The sequence below is a fragment of the Anthonomus grandis genome, chromosome 9 (assembly GCF_022605725.1).
Source record: "Anthonomus grandis grandis chromosome 9, icAntGran1.3, whole genome shotgun sequence".
Taxonomy (NCBI): domain Eukaryota; kingdom Metazoa; phylum Arthropoda; class Insecta; order Coleoptera; family Curculionidae; genus Anthonomus; species Anthonomus grandis.
The window spans coordinates 28,955,604-28,978,061 of NC_065554.1; the positions used below are offsets into that span (position 1 = coordinate 28,955,604).

Sequence of the window (22,458 nt, forward strand, 5' to 3'; positions counted from 1 at the left end):
TACAAGGCCAATTTTTTCATTTTAATTTAAAAAAAAAAAACACTGAAATAGGGATTCAATGATTTTATTAGAAAAAACTGTGTTCCAAACTTTAAATCTCTAGCTTCCTTAGTTTCAGAGATATGACCAGTTTGTTCTGAAGAACTTTTAAAGCTGTGTTTCAAAATTCACAATTCACTTTTCAATGCTAATTTCTACACTTGGTTTAGGTTACTTACTACAAGGTTTTAGAAAAAAATTGTAAAATAGGTGTCCAATGCTTTTATTATTAGAGCGAAGCTCTAATGGAAGGGCTCTCCCGCAGGGGAGTTTTCGCACAAAATTCAGACCCGCCGGACAAAAGTGCTTATAACTTTGGTTGTATCTAGGTTAGAGAAAAGACGTTTAACTTTTTATAATCAAGGAATATAAGGCTACAACATGATTATTTACAAATTTTTATTTGTTTTTTTGTTTAGGACTAGGATGCTTTCAAATTAAAAAAAAAATTTTTGTCCAATTTTTCCAGTTTTGATTCGATATAGATTCTTTGAATATTATGAAACTCTACAGATCGATTAGAGTTTACGTGAGACAGTGCGGTATAGTGTGATATTCTAGCTCCTCTGACGGTTTAACGGTATCTTTCCGGAAATAATGACTCACAGAAGATATGTTCGCCTTATTGGGAGCAAGAAATTTTATTAAGAATTTTTTTTAAAAAAATAGTATCTTTTGGGCGAAAAATCAAAAAAACCTCAAAAAATTGATTTTTTTAGTTTTTTCAGGATAAAATTTTTATGGTGCAAAATTTAGAAAAATTTTATTTAGATTAATTACACCTCCATTCTTTCCAAATAAAACGGCGTATTAAGTTTAACGCTATAATTTATACAGGGTGAGCAATGCTAAGTCAAAAATACCCTTTTTTATACTTTTTTTTTCCAGCCCTAATAACTTTTTAGTGGCGCCCCCTAGAACCAAATGGCTTTTGGACTGTTTGTAGCGTGTGACAAGAAGAATGTTTTGCAATATTAACCGTACTTCTAAGTAAAACCGTTTTTGAGTTATGAATTTTTTAACATTTTTTGACTTTGGAAATTAATTGTGAGCACCCTGTAAGTTATAGATAAACCAAAACCAATCAAGCAGATGCGCCATTCATTTTACTATAACATACTAAAATTTATTTTTTTCATTATTTTTACAAGTACCCTAAAAGTATTTTTTTTTCAAAAAAGTCCCAAGCACGAAAAATCGCCAAAAATCACCCTGCACACTGACGAATTCTCAAAGTCGCCCATGGCCGCATCTCCATGGCAACGGAAACCGCGATTTTCGCCGAAAAAAAGACCCTTTTTATAATCGAAATTTAACTACTAAAACCGATTGGAATCGGTCCAGAATTGATGTTAAACTGTTCCTAAGGCTTTATACTATTTGTCCATATACAAATCATAAGATAAAAACCTTTTTTTATACCCGAAATCATCGTCTGAAAATGGTCGATTTTGACGTCTACACGCGAGTTGAATGCCGACTTTTACGGCGATTTTGACAACGTGGATGAATCGGCTCGGACTTGCTTCCTAATTTCATTGATAAAATGCTTAAAATAGCTCAGAACTTCCTGAAATTGATACGGAATTATTCAAGAGACTCTGGAGAATCCGAATATGTGCATATCTTTTACCAAATCGGGTTTTTTTAGCCGTGATAATTCGCAACGTTTTGACGTTTTAGCATTTTCCGTGCATTATTATAATATTCATGCGACACAGTGGTTTATACAAGGCATTTTGCTAGACAAAAATTACAACACAGTGGGTCCTAATGATAAAAAAAAAAATCTAATCGGGATTTAATGGGTATTATTATTGTATGTGGTAAACTTTTTTGGTATTTGCCCGATTTGAATGAAATTTGTTATTTAGGTTTGATTTAGGGTATAATTATTAATTTTTTGAACATTTTTAAAATATTGACTTTTAGGGTTACGTGACAACCAAAACTTTTTTCCTATGGGTCCGATTTTATTCAAATTTGGTATTTGGAGTTTATTTAGGAAATAATTATTGGTTTGGATCAAATTTTTAAATTATTGAGTTTAAAGTCACGTGACTATCAAAACGTTTGTCCTATGGGTCCGGTTGGATTGAAATTTGGTATTTGGAATTTATTTAGGAAATAATTATTGATTATTAACAAATTTTTGAAATATTGAGTTTTAAGGTCACGTGACTATTAAAACTTTATTCCTACGGGTCTGATTTCATTAAAACTTGGTATTTGAGGTTTATTTAGGATAAGATTTTTCAATTTTTGCAAAGTTTTGAAATATTATGAAATATGTAACCTAAGATGTTATTAGAGGAAGCTGCATATCAATTTTGATGTCTCTATTTTGGTTGGTTTTAGAGATATAGACATTTTGTTCCTATAAAATTATTTTTTTTCATAGAAATTTCTTTCACTTTTCAAAACTAATTTTAAAAGTTTTGTAAAAAAATGGTAAAATAGGTGTCTATGGAATTTATATGAAGAAGCTGTGTTTCGATTTTCACATCTTCAACTTGCCTAGTCTCAGAGATATGAGCAATTTGTTCCTAAGAATAAAATTTTTTTTAACTTGCAAAAACTTTTTTTATTAAAAAACGCTGAAATGGGGATTCAATGTTTTAATTAGAAAAAACTGTGTTGCAACTTTTAAATCACTAGCTTTCTTAGTTTCAAAGATATTTATTGAAGGAGTTTGTCCATGAGAACGTTTAAAGCTATGTTCCAGTTTATTTTTCTTTTTAAGGCAAATTTACACCTTTTTAAAAAATGCTTGGAAAAAACGCGCAAATAGGTGTTTAGTATTTTTATTAGAGGAAGCTATGTTCAAATTTTCAGAGATCTATCATTGTTGGTTTTAGAAATATAGACATTTTGTCCCTAGAAGAAATTATTTTTTTTAAGAAATTTCTTTAAACATTCAAGGCTAATTTTTCACTTTAAAAAATTCGGAAAAATATGGTAAAATAGGTGTTCAATAACTGTGTTGCAATTTTCAAATCTCTAGCTTCCTTGGTTTTCGAAATATGAACAATTGGTCTCTAAGAATTTTTTATTTTTATTTGAATGAATTTATAGTTTTTTCCACTTACAAGGCTAATTTCTTCATTAAAATTTTTTTGTTGAAAAAAACCTCCTCGAAATAGAGGTTCAATGATTTTATTAAAAGAAACTGCGTTTCAACTTTCAAATCTTTGGCTTTCTTAGTTTTAAAAATATGAGCAGTTTGTCCATAACAACTTTAAAAGCTGCGTTCCGAAATCATCGATTTTAAAGAAAATTTACTCAATTTTTAAATGTTTTTGAAAAAAAAATGCTGCTGATTGAACGATTTTATTAAAGGGAGTTGCGTTCTAATTTTTATTGGTTTTAGAGATATAGCGACATTTTGTCCCTAAAAATTCTTTTTTTTTTGTTAAGAAATTTTATTCACTTTTCATAACTAATTTTTCACTATTTAAAAGTCTAGAAAAGAAAAAATGGTAAAATAATTGTAATTTTTATTGGAAAAATCGCTGAAATAAGTGTCTTGGTTTTAGAGACAGTTGTGCCCAAAATTGGATTTTTTTGGGCATAACTTAGAAGCCACTTTTTTTTTACGTTAATATAGAGGAGTTCCTGATTCATTTTAGGCAGTTGATTGAATTTAAAAAAATAGTAAAATGCCTGGAAAAGAAGAATAACTACGTCAACTGGCCTGGAATTACAAGTAAATGCCTTATATTAAATAAAAGGCATTTTCCCTATTGAAAAAAATTACTTTATTCTTAAAGCTATTTGTGATTGAAATTCTCGCTTCCATCTTTATTAACGTTAAAATCCGATGTTCGATTTTGAGTGGCCATCATCAGTTATATTTTTTGACCAGGACCAAACTATACATTTAAAACATTTGTGCCACGCTTATTTTAAGGTTTTCTTTCAAAAACCAACCCTTGATTTCATTGACTTTTGCTTCCTAAATAGAGTTTTTGATGACGGCTTTGTCTTTGTTTCAAGGCAGATTGTCTTTAAGACTGCCTGAAGCTGTGTTCCAAAATTCGATAATTGTAACGTCAATTTTCTTATTTTTAAAAATGTTTTGGAAAAAACGATAAAATATGTGTTCAATCATTTTATTAGAGGAAGGTGTGCTCCAATCTTCAAATCTCTGGCTTTGTGTTTAATGATTTTATTAGAAGAAGCCGTGTTCTTGTTCATAAATCTCTGGCTTTCTTGGTTTCAGAGATATGAGCAGTTTGTTCATAACAACTTTAATGCTGCGTTCCAAAATGTTGATTTTCAAGGCAAATTTACTCATTTTTTAAAAAAAATTGGAAAAAACGCGGAAATAGGTATATACTGATTTTATTCGAGGGAACTGTGTTCGAATTCTCAAATCTCTAACTCCTTTGGTTTTAGATATATTCCCTAGAAATTTATTATTCAAGGCTAATTTCACATTTTTTTAAAACCCTTGGAAAACATGGAAAAATGATTTTATTTAAAGAAGCTGTATTCCGATTTTTAAATCTCTAACTTGCTTGGTTTCTAACATACGAGCAATTTCTTCCTATAATTGTTTTTTTTTATTTGCAACGCTAATTTCTTCATATTCATGTTTTTTTTTTAAACGCTGAAATATTGATTAAATAATTTTATTAGAAGAACCTGTGTTCCAACTATCAAATCTCTAACATCCTTACATTCGACCAGTTTATTCTTAAGAATATCTGAAGCTGTGTTCCAAAATTTTTCTAATTAAGTCAAGTTCGATTTTTATTGGAAAAAACGCTGCAATAGGTATCCAATGAGTTTATCCCGAAGAATTTCAATCGTTTTTCGAGAAATTTTTCTTTCTCTGATCCAACTGAACTATTTGCTGACGACAGTACCTTGATTATCAGAGATTGTAATCACGAGAAACTTATCAGTCAAGCAAGTTCGATATGACTGTACTTATCCTCTCTTGGCAGGTCTCTCTAATTTGCAGATGAGATCAATCGAGCCTGGTCAATACTGCTTATGTGAAACAGGTAAAATTATCACTGTTATCCAACCAGACAGGAATTCTCTGATGACACCAACATCATCAAAATTAACATTTATTCACATTGTGCAACTTAAAATGCTGGTACTTTTGAAGGACCTTCACCCAATATTAATCGGTTATTATTAAAAATTATTATTACTATTATCAATAATTCGACGGTTTTATCGAAAAAACACATAAAGATGCGTTGTTTGCTATTATGGGGGTTCGGTGCGTAACCTTAACACGTATTTGAAGATTACGCAGGCATATATTTTATTTTTTTTAATTACAGGCGAATTGGACGATAAGACTTTGGAAACTATGGCCTTACCCAGATGCGGTGTAAAAGACAAGGTGGGCACGGGGGACAATAGGGCCAAAAGATACGCCCTTCAAGGTAAGAATTCCTTTAGTTATGACTCACTCATAAAAAGTCACCTCTTTAACTGTCCGAACGTGTCTTTAGAGCACAAAAAACATTTTATAGGTCTATAAATTAAATTTGTAACGTCGGCACGTCCTTAGGGCAACCATTAAACATACAGCGCACGTTTATTTAAATAAACACATTAAAAAGCAAAGAAAAATCGTAATTATTCATACCGTTAGTTTAATTTTCAATTATTAGGTTCTCGTTCAAATTCGTGCCATCATTGTTTAAATCATATTAAAATTAATTACGGTTTCGTTTAATTAATTATTTAGATATGCATCTTTAATGTTAAAAAGTTATAATTATTTGTTATGGTTTAAAGGAGTTATTGGAAATTTATGTAACAATTTACTTGTAGTTTTTCTGTTTAGTTGTCATGTGCTAGAGGGTGTAAAGTACATATTTTTCTCTTTCCACCGCATTTCAGCTTGCAGTAATATTCTCGATATTGTGGAAATGTTGCTCTTATAACGTATCCAGATCAATTATAGACGGGAGATCATATTTCATAGCGATCGTTCATGATTTGTGGATCCCAGGGGGAGATTTATGCTGATTTAATGGCAAAAAGTGCACTTTTTCACTTTCTACCGCATCTCACGTTTCACCAACATTCTGGATATTCTGGAAATGTTACTTTTATATTATATCCAGGTGAAATACAGACGGGAGATTATATTTCATAGCGATCGTTCATGTTTTGTGGATCTCAGAGGGACATTTATGCTGATTTAAGGGCAAAAAGTGCACTTTTTCACTTTCTACCGTATCTTAGGTTCCACCAACATTCTGGATATTTTGGAAATGTTACTTTTATAACGTATCCAGGCCAAATACAGATGGGAGATTATATTTCATAGCGATCGTTCATAATTTGTGGATCCCAGAGAGACATTTATGCTGATTTAATGGCAAAAAGTGCACTTTTTCACTTTCTACCGCATCTCACGTTTCACCAACATTCTGGATATTCTGGAAATGTTACTTTTATAACATATCCAGGTGAAATACAGACGGGAGATTATATTTCATAGCGATCGTTCATAATTTGTGGATCCCAGAGGGACATTTATGCTGATTTAATGGCAAAAAGTGCACTTTTTCACTTTCTACCGCATCTCACGTTTCACCAACATTCTGGATATTCTGGAAATGTTACTTTTATAACGTATCCAGGCCAAATACAGACGGGAGATTATATTTCATAGCGATCGTTCATAATTTGTGGATCCCAGAGGGACATTTATGCTGATTTAAGGGCAAAAAGTGCACTTTTTCACTTTCTACCGCATCTCACGTTTCACCAACATTCTGTATATTATGGAAAGGTTACTTTTATAACATATCCAGGTGAAATACAGACGGGAGATTATATTTCATAGCGATCGTTCATAATTTGTGGTCCCAGAGGGACATTTATGCTGATTTAATGGCAAAAAGTGCACTTTTTCACTTTCTACCGCATCTTAGGTTCCACCAACATTCTGGATATTCTGGAAATGTTACTTTTATAACGTATCCAGGTGAAATACAGACGGGAGATTATATTTCATAGCGATCGTTCATGTTTTGTGGATCCCAGAGGGATATTTATGCTAATTTTAGGGCAAAAAGTGCACTTTTTCACTTTCTACCGCATCTCACGTTTCACCAACATTCTGGATATTCTGGAAATGTTACTTTTATAACATATCCAGGTGAAATACAGACGGGAGATTAGATTTCATAGCGATCGTTCATAATTTGTGGATCCCAGAGGGACATTTATGCTGATTTAATGGCAAAAAGTGCACTTTTTCACTTTCTACCGCATCTTAGGTTCCACCAACATTCTGGATATTTTGGAAATGTTACTTTTATAACGTATCCAGGCCAAATACAGACGGGAGATTATATTTCATAGCGATCGTTCATAATTTGTGGATCCCAGAGGGACATTTATGCTGATTTAAGGGCAAAAAGTGCACTTTTTCACTTTCTACCGCATCTTAGGTTCCACCAACATTCTGGATATTTTGGAAATGTTACTTTTATAACGTATCCAGGTGAAATACAGACGGGAGATTATATTTCATAGCGATCGTTCATAATTTGTGGTCCCAGAGGGACATTTATGCTGATTTAATGGCAAAAAGTGCACTTTTTCACTTTCTACCGCATCTCACGTTTCACCAACATTCTGTATATTATGGAAAGGTTACTTTTATAACATATCCAGGCCAAATACAGACGGGAGATTATATTTCATAGCGATCGTTCATAATTTGTGGATCCCAGAGGGACATTTATGCTGATTCAAGGGCAAAAAGTGCACTTTTTCACTTTCTACCGCATCTTAGGTTCCACCAACATTCTGGATATTTTGGAAATGTTACTTTTATAACGTATCCAGGTGAAATACAGACGGGAGATTATATTTCATAGCGATCGTTCATGTTTTGTGGATCCCAGAGGGATATTTATGCTAATTTTAGGGCAAAAAGTGCACTTTTTCACTTTCTACCGCATCTCACGTTTCACCAACATTCTGGATATTCTGGAAATGTTACTTTTATAACATATCCAGGTGAAATACAGACGGGAGATTAGATTTCATAGCGATCGTTCATAATTTGTGGATCCCAGAGGGACATTTATGCTGATTTAATGGCAAAAAGTGCACTTTTTCACTTTCTACCGCATCTTAGGTTCCACCAACATTCTGGATATTTTGGAAATGTTACTTTTATAACGTATCCAGGCCAAATACAGACGGGAGATTATATTTCATAGCGATCGTTCATAATTTGTGGATCCCAGAGGGACATTTATGCTGATTTAAGGGCAAAAAGTGCACTTTTTCACTTTCTACCGCATCTTAGGTTCCACCAACATTCTGGATATTTTGGAAATGTTACTTTTATAACGTATCCAGGTGAAATACAGACGGGAGATTATATTTCATAGCGATCGTTCATGTTTTGTGGATCCCAGAGGGATATTTATGCTAATTTTAGGGCAAAAAGTGCACTTTTTCACTTTCTACCGCATCTCACGTTTCACCAACATTCTGGATATTCTGGAAATGTTACTTTTATAACATATCCAGGTGAAATACAGACGGGAGATTAGATTTCATAGCGATCGTTCATAATTTGTGGATCCCAGAGGGACATTTATGCTGATTTAATGGCAAAAAGTGCACTTTTTCACTTTCTACCGCATCTTAGGTTCCACCAACATTCTGGATATTCTGGAAATGTTACTTTTATAACATATCCAGGTGAAATACAGACGGGAGATTATATTTCATAGCGATCGTTCATGTTTTGTGGATCCCAGAGGGATATTTATGCTAATTTTAGGGCAAAAAGTGCACTTTTTCACTTTCTACCGCATCTCACGATCCACCAACATTCTGGATATTCTGGAAATGTTACTTTTATAATGTATCCAGGCCTAATACAGACGGGAGATCATATGTCATAGCGATCGTTCATGATTTGTGGATCCCAGAGGGGCATTTATGCTGATTTAAGGGCAAAAAGTGCACTTTTTCACTTTCTACCGCATCTTAGGCTCCACCAACATTCTGGATATTTTGGAAATGTTACTTTTATAACGTATTCAGGCCAAATACAGACGGGAGATCATATTTCATAGCGATTCTTCATTTTTTGTGGATCCCAGAGGGACATTTATGCTGATTTAATGGCAAAAAGTGCACTTTTTCACTTTCTACCGCATGTCCCGTTCCACCAACATTCTGGATATTTTGGAAATGTTACTTTTATAACGTATCCAGGCCAAATACAGACGGGAGATTATATTTCATAGCGATCGTTCATGATTTATGGATCCCAGAGGGACATTTACGCTGATTTAATTGCAAAAAGTGCACTTATTCACTTTCTACCGCATCTCACCTATAAAAGGCATTATTATCATGTCAATTCTACTTGATTTAAATCGGTTGGGAATTTTTCCCTTAGAAAAAACCGACACTCTATATACAGCCTTCTTGATTTTACTATAATAAAATATTCATCTATGAAACCCTCGTAAATTCCACTTGATTTTATATTTCTTCTCCTGACTCGACCGTTAGTTCCCGATTCATTTTCCCAATAGACCCGTACAATTTCACAATTATTTCTTTTCTCCTCCTATAGGCAGCAGATGGAAAGTGAAAAACTTGAGCTACAAAATTTCAAAATACCCGCCGAAACTGAAGAGGAAAGACGTGGACGAGGAGGTGCAACGAGCGTTCAACGTATGGACCGACTATACCGATCTCACTTTCACCCCCAAAACCGGACAGGTCCACATCGAGATCCGTTTCGAGAGTGGGGAGCATGGAGACGGCGATCCCTTCGATGGACCGGGAGGCACTTTGGCCCACGCCTATTTTCCTGTATGTATTTTTTATATACTCATCCTATATGTATCTTCCTCTGAGTTATAATACTTGGAGGGTCAACATGGATAGTTCAATGTTTTGGTGAAGGTTGTTTTTTTGGTCTAAGAGAAAAAGGGTAACATTTAATAATTGCTCCACCCTCTTTCTAATTATTTTCCAAAAAAAGGGTGGGATCACAGTTAACCTTTCACTGTTCATGTGTCAAATGTCACTAACATCAACTGTTCACCGTTCGATACACAGCCACCCGATCAGTATCAGCACTCACACTTAACCTCCTCACCACCACTCACACACCAATACCCGTGGTACACTCACACCACCAGACATCAGAATCACCTCACCGGTTTGGGTATGTCACACGCATACGTCAATCCCTGGCTTACCTTCGGGAATCCCTGGTTCACGGTTGGTCGGGTTAATCCCGGTTACACGCCATATACGCCGCAACTGCCTGGGAAAGTAAGTGTGCTTGCTTTTTGGGATGTTTCGTTTGCTTGCTTACTTTTAGGGGGTCAGTCAAGTGAGAAACTTGACCGATCCAGGTTTAATGTTTGTTTTTAATGGGCTGATCCGGGAATTTTGAAGGTGGAAAGTTGCGTGGAAACTCACATGTCACGTTCCCCTAGTTATTTTCCTACGAACTCCTATATATTTTTTCCTTTATCGTTCGCCTAGTTATGTTCATACAAACCCCTAGATATTTCTTCTTTTATATGCGTCAAGCCTTATTTATTTATATAGGGTGTCCGGAAAAAAGAGGCCAATCCGCCGGCCACATATAGGGTGGACCAAAATAATGCGACTTTCGTTATGGCATTTTTTAATTGGGCGCTCGGTATTCAATATACAGGGCGTCAAAATGAGAAACTCGTTTGTAATAATTATGTGTCCTAGTAGTATACAAAGTATTTGGATGTTCATGTTCTTAATTACATTAAACGCATACATGGATCTTTTATTTCTAATATTTACATTGAATAGAAGTTCTGTTGTACAGAGTGTACATATAAAGCATTATTATAGAATGACAATGGGATTATTGTTAATCGAAATAGTATTAGGTAAGCCTAGACCCCTTAACTGGATATTCATTCTTGGATACTAACTTTAGATCTCTTCTAAAAAAAGCAGGATTATACAACTCTTTAGAAAGTGACGTAATAAAATAATTTTATCATGTAGTTGTTAAGGGATATTTCCACAATACATGTATTAAAAATCAGATTTAATTAATGAAGTTACTAGACATTATGATGCTTCAATCGGGATTAGTTGGTTGACTGGGTTCTGTAAGAATCCATTAATAGATATTAACTTGACTTGTAGTAAGCATCTTTTTTTTCGATTGGAGACGGTATTACTGGATTTCCAGTGTTCCTTTATCTATGATCATTATTAATTCTAGTTTGATACTATATGTTTCCATAGCAGTGTTTTATGTTAAATTTAAACCTAATTTACTATTTTAAACTCATCCCAGGTTAAGGATAGTTTTATTTTTAACTTCCTCCCAAGACTCTCCTGATAGAACAAGTGTATTCATTTTAATTGCTCAATTCTCAAGCACATGAATGAATTACTATATATTATGAAAAGTATTGCATTTCTAAGTAAGGGAAAGGAAGTTCCTCATATGCCTGGACGAAAACATAATTTAAGTGCCTGTAAGTAATTTAAATTTCTGGAATAAGTAACTGATTATAATTAAGAATTCACTTAGTCCAGGCTCTTATAAACCCTTTAAATACCTAAAAATCGTGGGGTAGAAATTCAGACAAAGTGACCTTTTTGGACCCTTAAACTCAATATAGAGGATAAATCTCGCTTGGACTTCGGACCTAGATAATATGGAAAGTTTTGCCTGAATCGCTTTATACCTTAAGGAACATTTATAGAGCACTCTTTCCTTATTACAAAACTGTTAATTTAACATTTTTATCTTTAGTAGTTTTTAAGATATTAGCCACCTAATCCAAGCTCATGAATCATTCTTTCAGGCACTTAAATTTTTTTGAAGGATACCTTCAGGTTATTGAAAATCTTAGTCCAGGATATTAAGAACCTTAATTGCCTCTAAATAAGTTCCTAGAAAGCCTGGAACAAGTTTTTTAGAGTCTTTAACTTCCTGAAAGAGGATTGGAAATCTTACAGTAGAAACTCATTACATTTTTAGACTCTTATACTCAGTATACAGAATAAATCCTTGCTTATACTTTGGACCTGAATAACTTGGAAAGTTTTTTCTGGATCGCTTTCTACCTAAAATAACATTTATAGGGCACCCTTTCCTTATTAAAAAACTGATATTTTCACATTTTTATCTTCAATAGTTTTGGAGATATAAGGCACTTAGTCCAAGCTTATAAATCCTTCTTTCAGGCCTTTTTTAAATAACTTAAAGGCTACTTTCAGGTTTTTGGGTTAAAGAGATTCCTAATCCAAGACATTAAGTTCATTAAGAATTGTAAGTGCCTGGAACAAGTTGTTAATTAACGCAAAGGTCTAGAATAAGTGACCAATCACAGAAGTACGTCAAATGACTGGAAGAAATTTGCTGATTAATTCGAGAGCCTAAAATAAGTACTTAATTAGTTAAAGGATCTCTATAACTTAACTTAAATGCCTGTAAGTAATATCTAAGTTATTTAAATTCTTTTTATTACTCTTATAAGTAAATGTTATTTTCATTAGTTCATTGTTTTCGTAAACATGGATCATTTCCGTACAAAATAATCCGACAAATGCAATGAGCACTATTAAAAGACTGATACAAACTCAAATTTTGATAAACCGTAAGAACATTTTTTAATATTATTATTTTTCAGTTATTTAACGTTTCACTATCTCTTTTATTATGCAACTTTTATAAAGCTGATTTTTTGTATATCAACTCCTTTTGCCGAGTCCTAAAAGCAGTTAAAATAAACGACTCAACTCTATATTTCTGTGCTTATATGCGTCAAACGCTACGTTCCTCTAGTTATTTTCCTACGAACTCCTACATATTTATCCCTTACCGAGTTTCCTACCGTTACAACGGCCCTAATAATTCAAAATTCCAAGGAGCAAAGCCCTCCATATAACCTTAGCAAAACCTATAATACTAATATAATTAAAAAAAAAACCCTTAAAAAAGGTTTTCGGTGGCGACGCCCATTTTGACGCATCCGAAAGCTGGACGATCGACAGCTACAGAGGTACAAACCTGTTCCAAGTGGCAGCCCACGAGTTCGGACACTCACTGGGTCTGAGCCACAGTGACGTGAGGAGTGCCCTTATGGCGCCGTTTTATAGAGGCTACAATCCGGCTTTCACCCTGGATCAGGACGACGTGGACGGGATCCAGGCTTTGTACGGTAAAAAGACCACCAAGAATACCCCCTCGGTGGATTCTGATGATGCCGGCGACGAGAGTCACGACGTGCCGAAGAAAGTGCCCGGGCCAGATAGTGGTGAGTAAAAATCACTCGTGAGTGCGCACTGTATTAAAAGGGAGATTGTAGGATCTGCTCCGGACGCTTCCCTATGCAAGGATCCGTCTTTCGATACGATTTTCAACTCTGCCGAGGGATACACGTACATTTTTAAAGGGGATAAGTACTGGAGGCTTACCGAGGAAAGTGTGGCGCCTGGGTATCCCAAGTTGATTTCGGAGGGATGGCCTGGACTCACTGGGAATATCGATGCCGCTTTCACGTATAAAAATGGCAAGAGTTACTTCTTTAAGGGATCCAAGTACTGGCGGTAAGTCATTTTTTTCTAGGCAGTACTGTTCTAGGGAGATAGTGAGGCGGATAAGAGTGGAGAAGTTGTTTGATATTTGTCAAGGGCTAGAAGTGAGGTTAGATTGGAAAAGCTTGTAGAAAAAAAGCGAAGAAATTGAATCAAAGTGAGATTATATATGAAGGGAATAAAATTGATTGACATGGAGAGTTTTGTCTTTTTTCCAGGTTTTTTGCCAAACTTCTTGATAGTCCAGGCAGTTTTTTTGCATGATTTCAATTGCTTGAAAAAAGGCAAATTTCTCTAAAAAACAAATAGGATCATTAAAAAATTTGGGTAATTTTCCAGGCAGTTAAAGTTTTTCGATTTATCACTGCCAGGAATGAAAATAAGATTTGCCAGATTTTAGGCAGAATATTCTTGATAGTCCAGTTTTTCCTGACTTTGAATGTCTGGAAAGGGGCAAAATTCCGTCCAAAACAAGGGAGAGCATTAATAGAGTTTGCTTCATTTTTCAGGCGGTTAGTGTTCCAATTTACTTTCAACTGCCTAGAATAAATACAAGATTTTTGAGGATTTAGGCAGAAAATTCCTTATTGTCCAGGCAGTTTTTTCTTAACTTCTAATGCCTGGAAAAGGGCAAAGTTCTATTAAAAATAAGACAGAACTTAGAAGTATTTATTTTTCAGGCAATTTAAAATGTTCCGATTTAGCTTCAAGTGCCTGGAATAAAAACAAGACTTTCCAGATTTTAAGCAGAAAATTCTTGATAGTCCAGGCAGTGTTTTCTTTGACTTTAATTGCCTGAAAAAGGCACATTTCTCTACAAATCAAGGAAGATCATTTAAGAATTTGGCTCATTTTCCAGGCAGTTAAGCTGTTTTGATTGACCTTCAACTGCCTGAAATAAAAATTAAATTTTCTAGATTTAGGAAGAACAATTGAGGCAGTTTTTTTTCCCGGCTTCAACTACCTGCAAAAGACAAAATTCCCTCAAAAACAAGGAGGAGTATCAAAGAGTTTGATTTATTTACCAAGCCGTTAAACTATTACGTTTAACGGCTTGATAAATAATAAAAATAGTAGTTTCCTTCAATTGCCTGGAATAAAAACAGGATTTTCCAGGCTTTAGGCAGATAATTCTGAATAGTCCAGGCAGTTTTTCCAATTTCCAATGCCTGGAAAACAGCAAAAATTCCTTCTAAAACATGGAGGATCATTAAAGAAGTTGGTTAATTTTCCAGACAATTAAAGTGTTTTGAATTACCTTCAACTGTCTGGAATAAAATAAGATTTTCCAGGCTTTAGGCAGAAACTTCACGATGGGCAGTTTTTTCCGACTTCAAATGCTTGGAAAAAGCCAAAATTACCCCCAAGACAAAAAGGTTCAATTACCTGGAAAATAGGCGCCATTGCCTCAAAACAAGGAGGATCATTAAACAATTTGGTTAATTTTTCATACAGATCAAATGTTTTAATTTACCTTTAACTGCCTGGAATAAAAACACGATTTTCCAGATTTTAGGCAGAAAATTCTTGTTGGTTCAGGCAATTTTTTTTTGCACTTCAACTGCTTGAAAGAACCCAAAATTTCCATAAAACAAGAAGGTGTATAAAAGAATTTGGTTTATTTTCCAAGTGTTTCGACTTACCTACCTTCAACTGCCTGGAATAAAAACAAAATTAATCCAGATTTTAGACAGAAAATTCATGATAATCCAGGCCGTTTTTTTCCGACTTCAAATGCCTGGAAAAGGGCAAAATTACCCCCAAAACAACGAGGATCATTAAGAAATTTGGTTTATTTTCCAGGCCGTTAAAATGTTTCGAATTGCCGTTAATTGCCTGGAATAACAACAAGATTTTCCAGGATTTAGACAGAAAATTCACGATAGTCCAGGCAGACTCTAAATTCCCTCCATAATAAGGAAGAGTATAAAAGAATTTGGGTCATTTTCCAGGCATTTTAAGTGTTTCAATGTACTTTCAGTTGCCTGAAATAAAATCAAGTTTTTCCAGATCTTAGGAAGAAAACTCTTTATAGTTCAGGCAGTTTTTGCCTTCGACTGCCTGGAACAAAAACAAGATTTTCCAGGTGAAAATTCTTTTTAGTCCAGGCAGTTTTTTCCTTGACTTCAATTGTCTGGAAAAGGGCAAAATTCCTCCAAAACAAAGACAATCATTTGAAAGACAGAATTTACGAAGTAGTCAAATAAAGAATTTATTTATTTATTTATTTATTTATGGAATGAAAGCAAGGTTTTTCAAGTTTTTGCCAGTAAGTAAGTGATAATCCAGGCAGTTTTTCTTCATACTTCAGTTTTCCTGGAAAAAGGAAGCGTTTCTCCAAAACAAGGAAGAGTATTCAAGAATTTAGTTAATTTTTTAAAGGTGTTTCGATTTACCTTCAACTGCCTGGAATAAAAACAAGATTTTCCAGGTTTCAGGAAGAAAATTCGTTTTAGCTGAAGCCGGAAAAAAGTGCCTGGAAAAAGCCAGAATTATCACCAAAACAAGGCATTTTTCAAGCAATCACACTCTTTCACCTTAACCTCAACTGCGTGGACTTTAAACAAGCTTTTTCCCCATTTTTACCTTCCATTTTAACTTCAACTGCCTGGAAAAAAGGCATAATTCCCTTCAAAACGAGGCAGTCATCTTAACCTCAACTGCCTGGACCTTAATCCAGTTTTTCCTTCTTTTACCTCCCAGTCAGATTTTCCTTCTGACTCCAACTGTCTGGAAACAAGAAAAATAAAACTGGGAAGATCATCAAAAAAACCGAGTCGTTTTCCAGGCATTTAAAGTGTTTCGATTTACCTTTAACTGCCTGTAATAAAAACAGGATTGTCCAGATTTTAGGCAGAAAATTCTTAGTAGTCCAGGCAATTTTCTTCAACTGCCTGGAAAAAAGCAAATCTCCTCTAAAACTAGGAACATCATCAAAGAAATTGAAGAATTTGGTTTTTTTTCCAGACAATTAAAGTGTTTTGAATTACCTTCAACTGTCTGGAATAAAATAAGATTTTCCAGGCTTTAGGCAGAAACTTCACGATGGGCAGTTTTTTCCGACTTCAAATGCTTGGAAAAAGCCAAAATTACCCCCAAGACAAAAAGGTTCAATTACCTGGAAAATAGGCGCCATTGCCTCAAAACAAGGAGGATCATTAAACAATTTGGTTAATTTTTCAGAGAGTTCAAGTGTTTTAATTTTCCTTCAACTGCCTGGAATAAAAACACGATTTTCCAGATTTTAAGCAGAAAATTCTTGTTGGTCCAGGCAAATTTTTTTTGTACTTCAACTAGTTGAAAGAACGCAAAATTTCCATAAAAGAAGAAGGTGTATAAAAGAATTTGGTTTATTTTCCAAGTGTTTCGACTTACCTACCTTCAACTGCCTGGAATAAAAACAAAATTAATCCAGATTTTAGACAGAAAATTCATGATAATCCAGGCCGTTTTTTTCCGACTTTAAATGCCTGGAAAAGGTCAAAATTACCCCCAAAACAACGAGGATCATTAAGAAATTTGATTCATTTTCCAGGCCGTTAAAATGTTTCGAATTACCTTTAATTGCCTGGAATAACAACAAGATTTTTCAGGATTTAGACCGAAAATTCATGATAATCCAGGCAGACTCTAAATTCCCTCCATAATAAGGAAGAGTATAAAAGAATTTGGGTCATTTTCCAGGCATTTTAAGTGTTTCAATGTACTTTCAGTTGCCTGAAATAAAATCAAGTTTTTCCAGATCTTAGGAAGAAAACTCTTTATAGTTCAGGCAGTTTTTGCCTTCGACTGCCTGGAACAAAAACAAGATTTTCCAGGTGAAAATTCTTTTTAGGCCAGGCAGTTTTTTCCTTGACTTCAATTGTCTGGAAAAGGGCAAAATTCCTCCAAAACAAAGACAATCATTTGAAAGACAGAATTTACGAAGTAGTCAAATAAAGAATTTATTTATTTATTTATGGAATGAAAGTAAGATTTTTTCAAGTTTTTTCCAGTAAGTTCTTGATAGTCCAGGCAGTTTTTCTCCATACTTCAATTTGCCTGGAAAAAGGAAGCGTTTCTCCAAAACAAGGAAGAGAATTTAAGAATTTGGTTCATTTTTTAAAAGTGTTTCGATTTACCTTCAACTGCCTGGAATAAAAACAAAATTTTCCAGGTTTCAGGAAAAAAAAAATCGATTTAGCTGAAGCCGGAAAAAAAGTGCCTGGAAAAAGCCAGAATCATCACCAAAACAAGGCATTTTCCAGGCAATCACACTTTTTCACCTTAACCTCAACTGCGTGGACTTTAAACAAGCTTTTTCCCCATTTTTACCTTCCATTTTAACTTCAACTGCCTGGAAAAAAGGCATAATTCCCTTCAAAACGAGGCAGTCATCTTAACCTCAACTGCCTGGACCTTAATCCAGTTTTTCCTTCTTTTACCTCCCAGTCAGATTTTCCTTCTGACTCCAACTGTCTGGAAACAGGAAAAATAAAACCGGGAAGATCATCAAAAAAACCGAGTCGTTTTCCAAGCATTTAAAGTGTTTCGATTTACCTTCAACTGCCTGCAATAAAAACAGGATTTTCCAGATTTTAGGCAGAAAATTCTTGTTGGTTCAGGCAATTTTCTTCACTGTCTGGAAAAAAGCAAATCTCCTCTAAAACTAGGAACATCATCAAAGAAATTGAAGAATTTGGTTTTTTTTCCAGACAATTAAAGTGTTTTGAATTACCTTCAACTGTCTGGAATAAAATAAGATTTTCCAGGCTTTAGGCAGAAACTTCACGATGGGCAGTTTTTTCCGACTTCAAATGCTTGGAAAAAGCCAAAATTACCCCCAAGACAAAAAGGTTCAATTACCTGGAAAATAGGCGCCATTGCCTCAAAACAAGGAGGATCATTAAACAATTTGGTTAATTTTTCATACAGATCAAATGTTTTAATTTACCTTTAACTGCCTGGAATAAAAACACGATTTTCCAGATTTTAGGCAGAAAATTCTTGTTGGTTCAGGCAATTTTTTTTTGCACTTCAACTGCTTGAAAGAATCCAAAATTTCCATAAAACAAGAAGGTGTATAAAAGAATTTGGTTTATTTTCCAAGTGTTTCGACTTACCTACCTTCAACTGCCTGGAATAAAAACAAAATTAATCCAGATTTTAGACAGAAAATTCATGATAATCCAGGCCGTTTTTTTCCGACTTCAAATGCCTGGAAAAGGGCAAAATTACCCCCAAAACAACGAGGATCATTAAGAAATTTGGTTTATTTTCCAGGCCGTTAAAATGTTTCGAATTGCCGTTAATTGCCTGGAATAACAAAAGATTTTCCAGGATTTAGACAGAAAATTTATGATAGTCCAGGCAGGCTCTAAATTCCCTCCATAATAAGGAGGAGTATAAAAGAATTTGGGTCATTTTCCAGGCATTTTAAGTGTTTCAATGTACTTTCAGTTGCCTGAAATAAAATCAAGTTTTTCCAGATCTTAGGAAGAAAACTCTTTATAGTTCAGGCAGTTTTTGCCTTCGACTGCCTGGAACAAAAACAAGATTTTCCAGGTGAAAATTCTTTTTAGGCCAGGCAGTTTTTTCCTTGACTTCAATTGTCTGGAAAAGGGCAAAATTCCTCCAAAACAAAGACAATCATTTGAAAGACAAAATTTACGAAGTAGTCAAATAAAGAATTTATTTATTTATTTATGGAATGAAAGTAAGTTTTTTCCAGTAAGTTCTTGATAGTCCAGGCAGTTTTTCTCCATACTTCAATTGCCTGGAAAAAGGAAACGTTTCTCCAAAACAAGGAAGAGAATTTAAGAAATTGGTTCATTTTTTAAAAGTGTTTCCATTTACCTTCAACTGCCTAAAATAAAAACAAAATTTTTCCAGGTTTCAGGAAAAAAAAATCGATTTAGCTGAAGCCGGAAAAAAAGTGCCTGGAAAAAGCCAGAATTATCACCAAAACAAGGCATTTTCCAGGCAATCACACTTTTTTAACTTAACCTCAACTGCGTGGACTTTAAACAAGCTTTTTCCCCATTTTTACCTTCCATTTTAACTTCAACTGCCTGGAAAAAAGGCATAATTCCCTTCAAAACGAGGCAGTCATCTTAACCTCAACTGCCTGGACCTTAATCCAGTTTTTCCTTCTTTTACCTCCCAGTCAGATTTTCCTTCTGACTCCAACTGTCTGGAAGCAAGAAAAATAAAACCGGGAAGATCATCAAAAAAACCGAGTCGTTTTCCAGGCATTTAAAGTGTTTCGCTTTACCTTCAACTGCCTGTAATAAAAACAGGATTGTCCAGAAGTTAGGCAGAAAATTCTTAGTAGTCCAGGCAATTTTCTTCAACGGCCTGGAAAAGGGCAAATCTTCTCTAAAACTAGGAACATCATCAAAGAAATTACGTCAGTTTTTCAGGAAATTGAAGTGTTGATTTACTTTCAACTGCCTGTAATGGAGATAGGATTTTTTAGATTGTAGGCACAAAATGTACTTGCATTGTCTGAAAAAAGGACGAAATTCCCCCCAAAACAAGACGTTTTCCAGCCACTTTAACCTTCACTTAGACTCAACTGCCTGGACGGTAAACAAGCTTGTCTCTCTTTTATCTCGCAGGCAAATTCACTCCGAAACAAGGCCTTCATCTTAACCTCAATTGCCTGGACTTTAAACCAGTTTTTCCCTTTTTTCCCTCCCAGTCAGATTATCCTTTTGACTGCAACTTTCTGAATAAAAGTCAAAACTCAATGCTTCTTTCCTTCTTAGCTACAAGGGTCGTAAAATGGACGGCGACTACCCCAAAGAGATCAGCGAAGGGTTCACCGGTATCCCGAACAACCTGGACACCGCAATGGTCTGGAGCGGTAACGGTAAGATCTACTTCTTCAAAGGCAGCAAGTTCTGGAGATTCGACCCGTCACAACGTCCCCCCGTGAAGAGCACTTACCCCAAACCCACCTCCAATTGGGAGGGCGTGCCTGAGAATATGGACGCCGCCTTCCAATGGACCAACGGGTACACTTACTTTTATAAGGGTGGCGCTTACTATAGGTAAGTCGCAGACATTATTAAACGAATGTCGGTTTTTTTTTCGTCAAAAAACTAATACAAGTTATACAACAAGGTTACTTAATAATTATGTGTGTGTGAAGCTAGCGTCCGATCGATTTTAACCAAAATCGAGAACGCAGCATAGGTCGGTTGCCAGCGATGAATTTATAGTCCCTGTTCGCTCCCTGTTATTTAATCAATATCGTATCTCCTGAAATTCTCAAGGGATTTTAATAGTTTTTTGTCCAGATATTGACAATAAATACCTAAATCGACTGACGATGGTCTTAAACCTCTACAAACTAAGGTTTTGTTGTGAAAATTAATTAAAAACTCAAATGTTAAAAAAATTAAAAAGACTCTAACTCCCGAAATTCTCAAAGGATTTGGATAAAACTTTTTTCTATAAAAGATAATAAATATCTAAATTGATTTTAGAGGGTTGCAAACCTCTACAAACGAAATTTTGTTGGTAATAAATTATTGAAATGTTAGATGTAGAAAAATATAAGCGACTATAACTTCCAAAACTCCCAGAGAATTCGCATGAAACTTTTCTATGCAACTAATAGTAAATATTTAAAGCGATTTTACATAGTTGCAAATCTCTACAAACGAAAGTTTTTTTGGTAAAAAATTATTGAATTGTTAGATGTATTAAAAAAACTTAATAGCCATAACTTCCAAAACTCCCAAAGGATTCGAATGAAACTTTTTTACGCAATTACTAATTAAACTTTTTGGAAGTTATAGTTGTAAACATTTCAATAATTTTTTACTAAAAAACTTTCGTTTGTAGAGGTTTGAGACCATCGTCAGTCGATTTAGGTATTCATTGTTAATATGTGGACAAAAAATTATTAAAATCCCTTTTGAATTTCAGGAGATACGGGCATTATATTATTGATTATGCCGGGTGGTCTGATCATGAGGCCGTATTATGTTCCTTTCTTCTAAGTGAAAAAAAGTGTACCTCAAGAAAAAAAAAGTGCGGAAGGTTGTTCACTAGAAAAAATTTCTGTAAGTTTAAAGAATGTTGTAATTCAATAGACTGGAATGGTATCACACTTAACAACGGTGATCTTTTTGATAGTTTCCATTCAACTTTAGTGGATGTTTTTGAGTCAACTTTCCCCATGGTGACAATTAGGGAAAAAAGGAGAAGACCCTGGTATAGCAGGGGTCTATTAGTTTCTGGTAAAAATCTTCGGTGTTTGCACTCCATAAGAAAGTTTGCCTTGGACAACTCCAAATTCATATCCTACTTTAATAGATATCGCAAAATTTACCGTGATACAGTGAAATTGGCAAAAAACTTATACTACTCAAGTAAAATAAACCAATCAAGAAATAAGTCTAGAGAGTCTTGGAAAATTGTTAATGACTTACGTGGCGAACATGGAAACCCTTCTGTTTCTAATAGCACGGTGTCGGCCGAAACACTCAATCATTTTTTCCAGGGTGTTGCTTTGGGTCTATCAATATTATTGCCTCAGTCTGTTGGAGATCCGCGCTCATACACATACACAACATTAAGGTGCCTGAAACATTTTTCTTTAGACCAACAGATTCTAGTGAAATAATGGAAGCTCTATCCTCAATGAAAAAGAAGAACTCCTCTGGATGGGATGGGCTGTCACTAAAGGTCCTAACAGCGCTACCGCTAGAGTAAAAACCATCCTAGTTTGGTACATCTACGTCACACGCAACAAAGAGAAAATATAGCGCGATGTTTGTTTAGTTGTGCTAAGCTGGATGCGAAAAAGCTCCACAGGCGTGCACTGCTGTTTTGTATTAATATTGTCAC

At 34.7% G+C, this 22,458-nt stretch overlaps 1 protein-coding gene across 6 annotated transcripts in view; it reads left to right on the forward strand.

Moving 5' to 3' along the window:
* Positions 1–22,458, forward strand: part of LOC126740476 (matrix metalloproteinase-14) — a 59,803-nt gene that overhangs the window by 18,636 nt on the left and 18,709 nt on the right. For all 6 annotated transcript variants that reach the window (XR_007661916.1, XR_007661917.1, XR_007661914.1 and 3 more), the window contains exons 3-8: positions 5,343–5,447; positions 9,635–9,876; positions 10,126–10,344; positions 13,022–13,337; positions 13,389–13,629; positions 20,367–20,651. Coding sequence is in view for 2 of the 6 variants with exons in the window: in XM_050446508.1 (XP_050302465.1) it covers positions 5,343–5,447; positions 9,635–9,876; positions 10,126–10,344; positions 13,022–13,337; positions 13,389–13,629; positions 20,367–20,651 (1,408 nt within the window). In the remaining 4 variants the exon portion in view is untranslated. The remainder of the gene's footprint in view (positions 1–5,342; positions 5,448–9,634; positions 9,877–10,125; positions 10,345–13,021; positions 13,338–13,388; positions 13,630–20,366; positions 20,652–22,458) is intronic.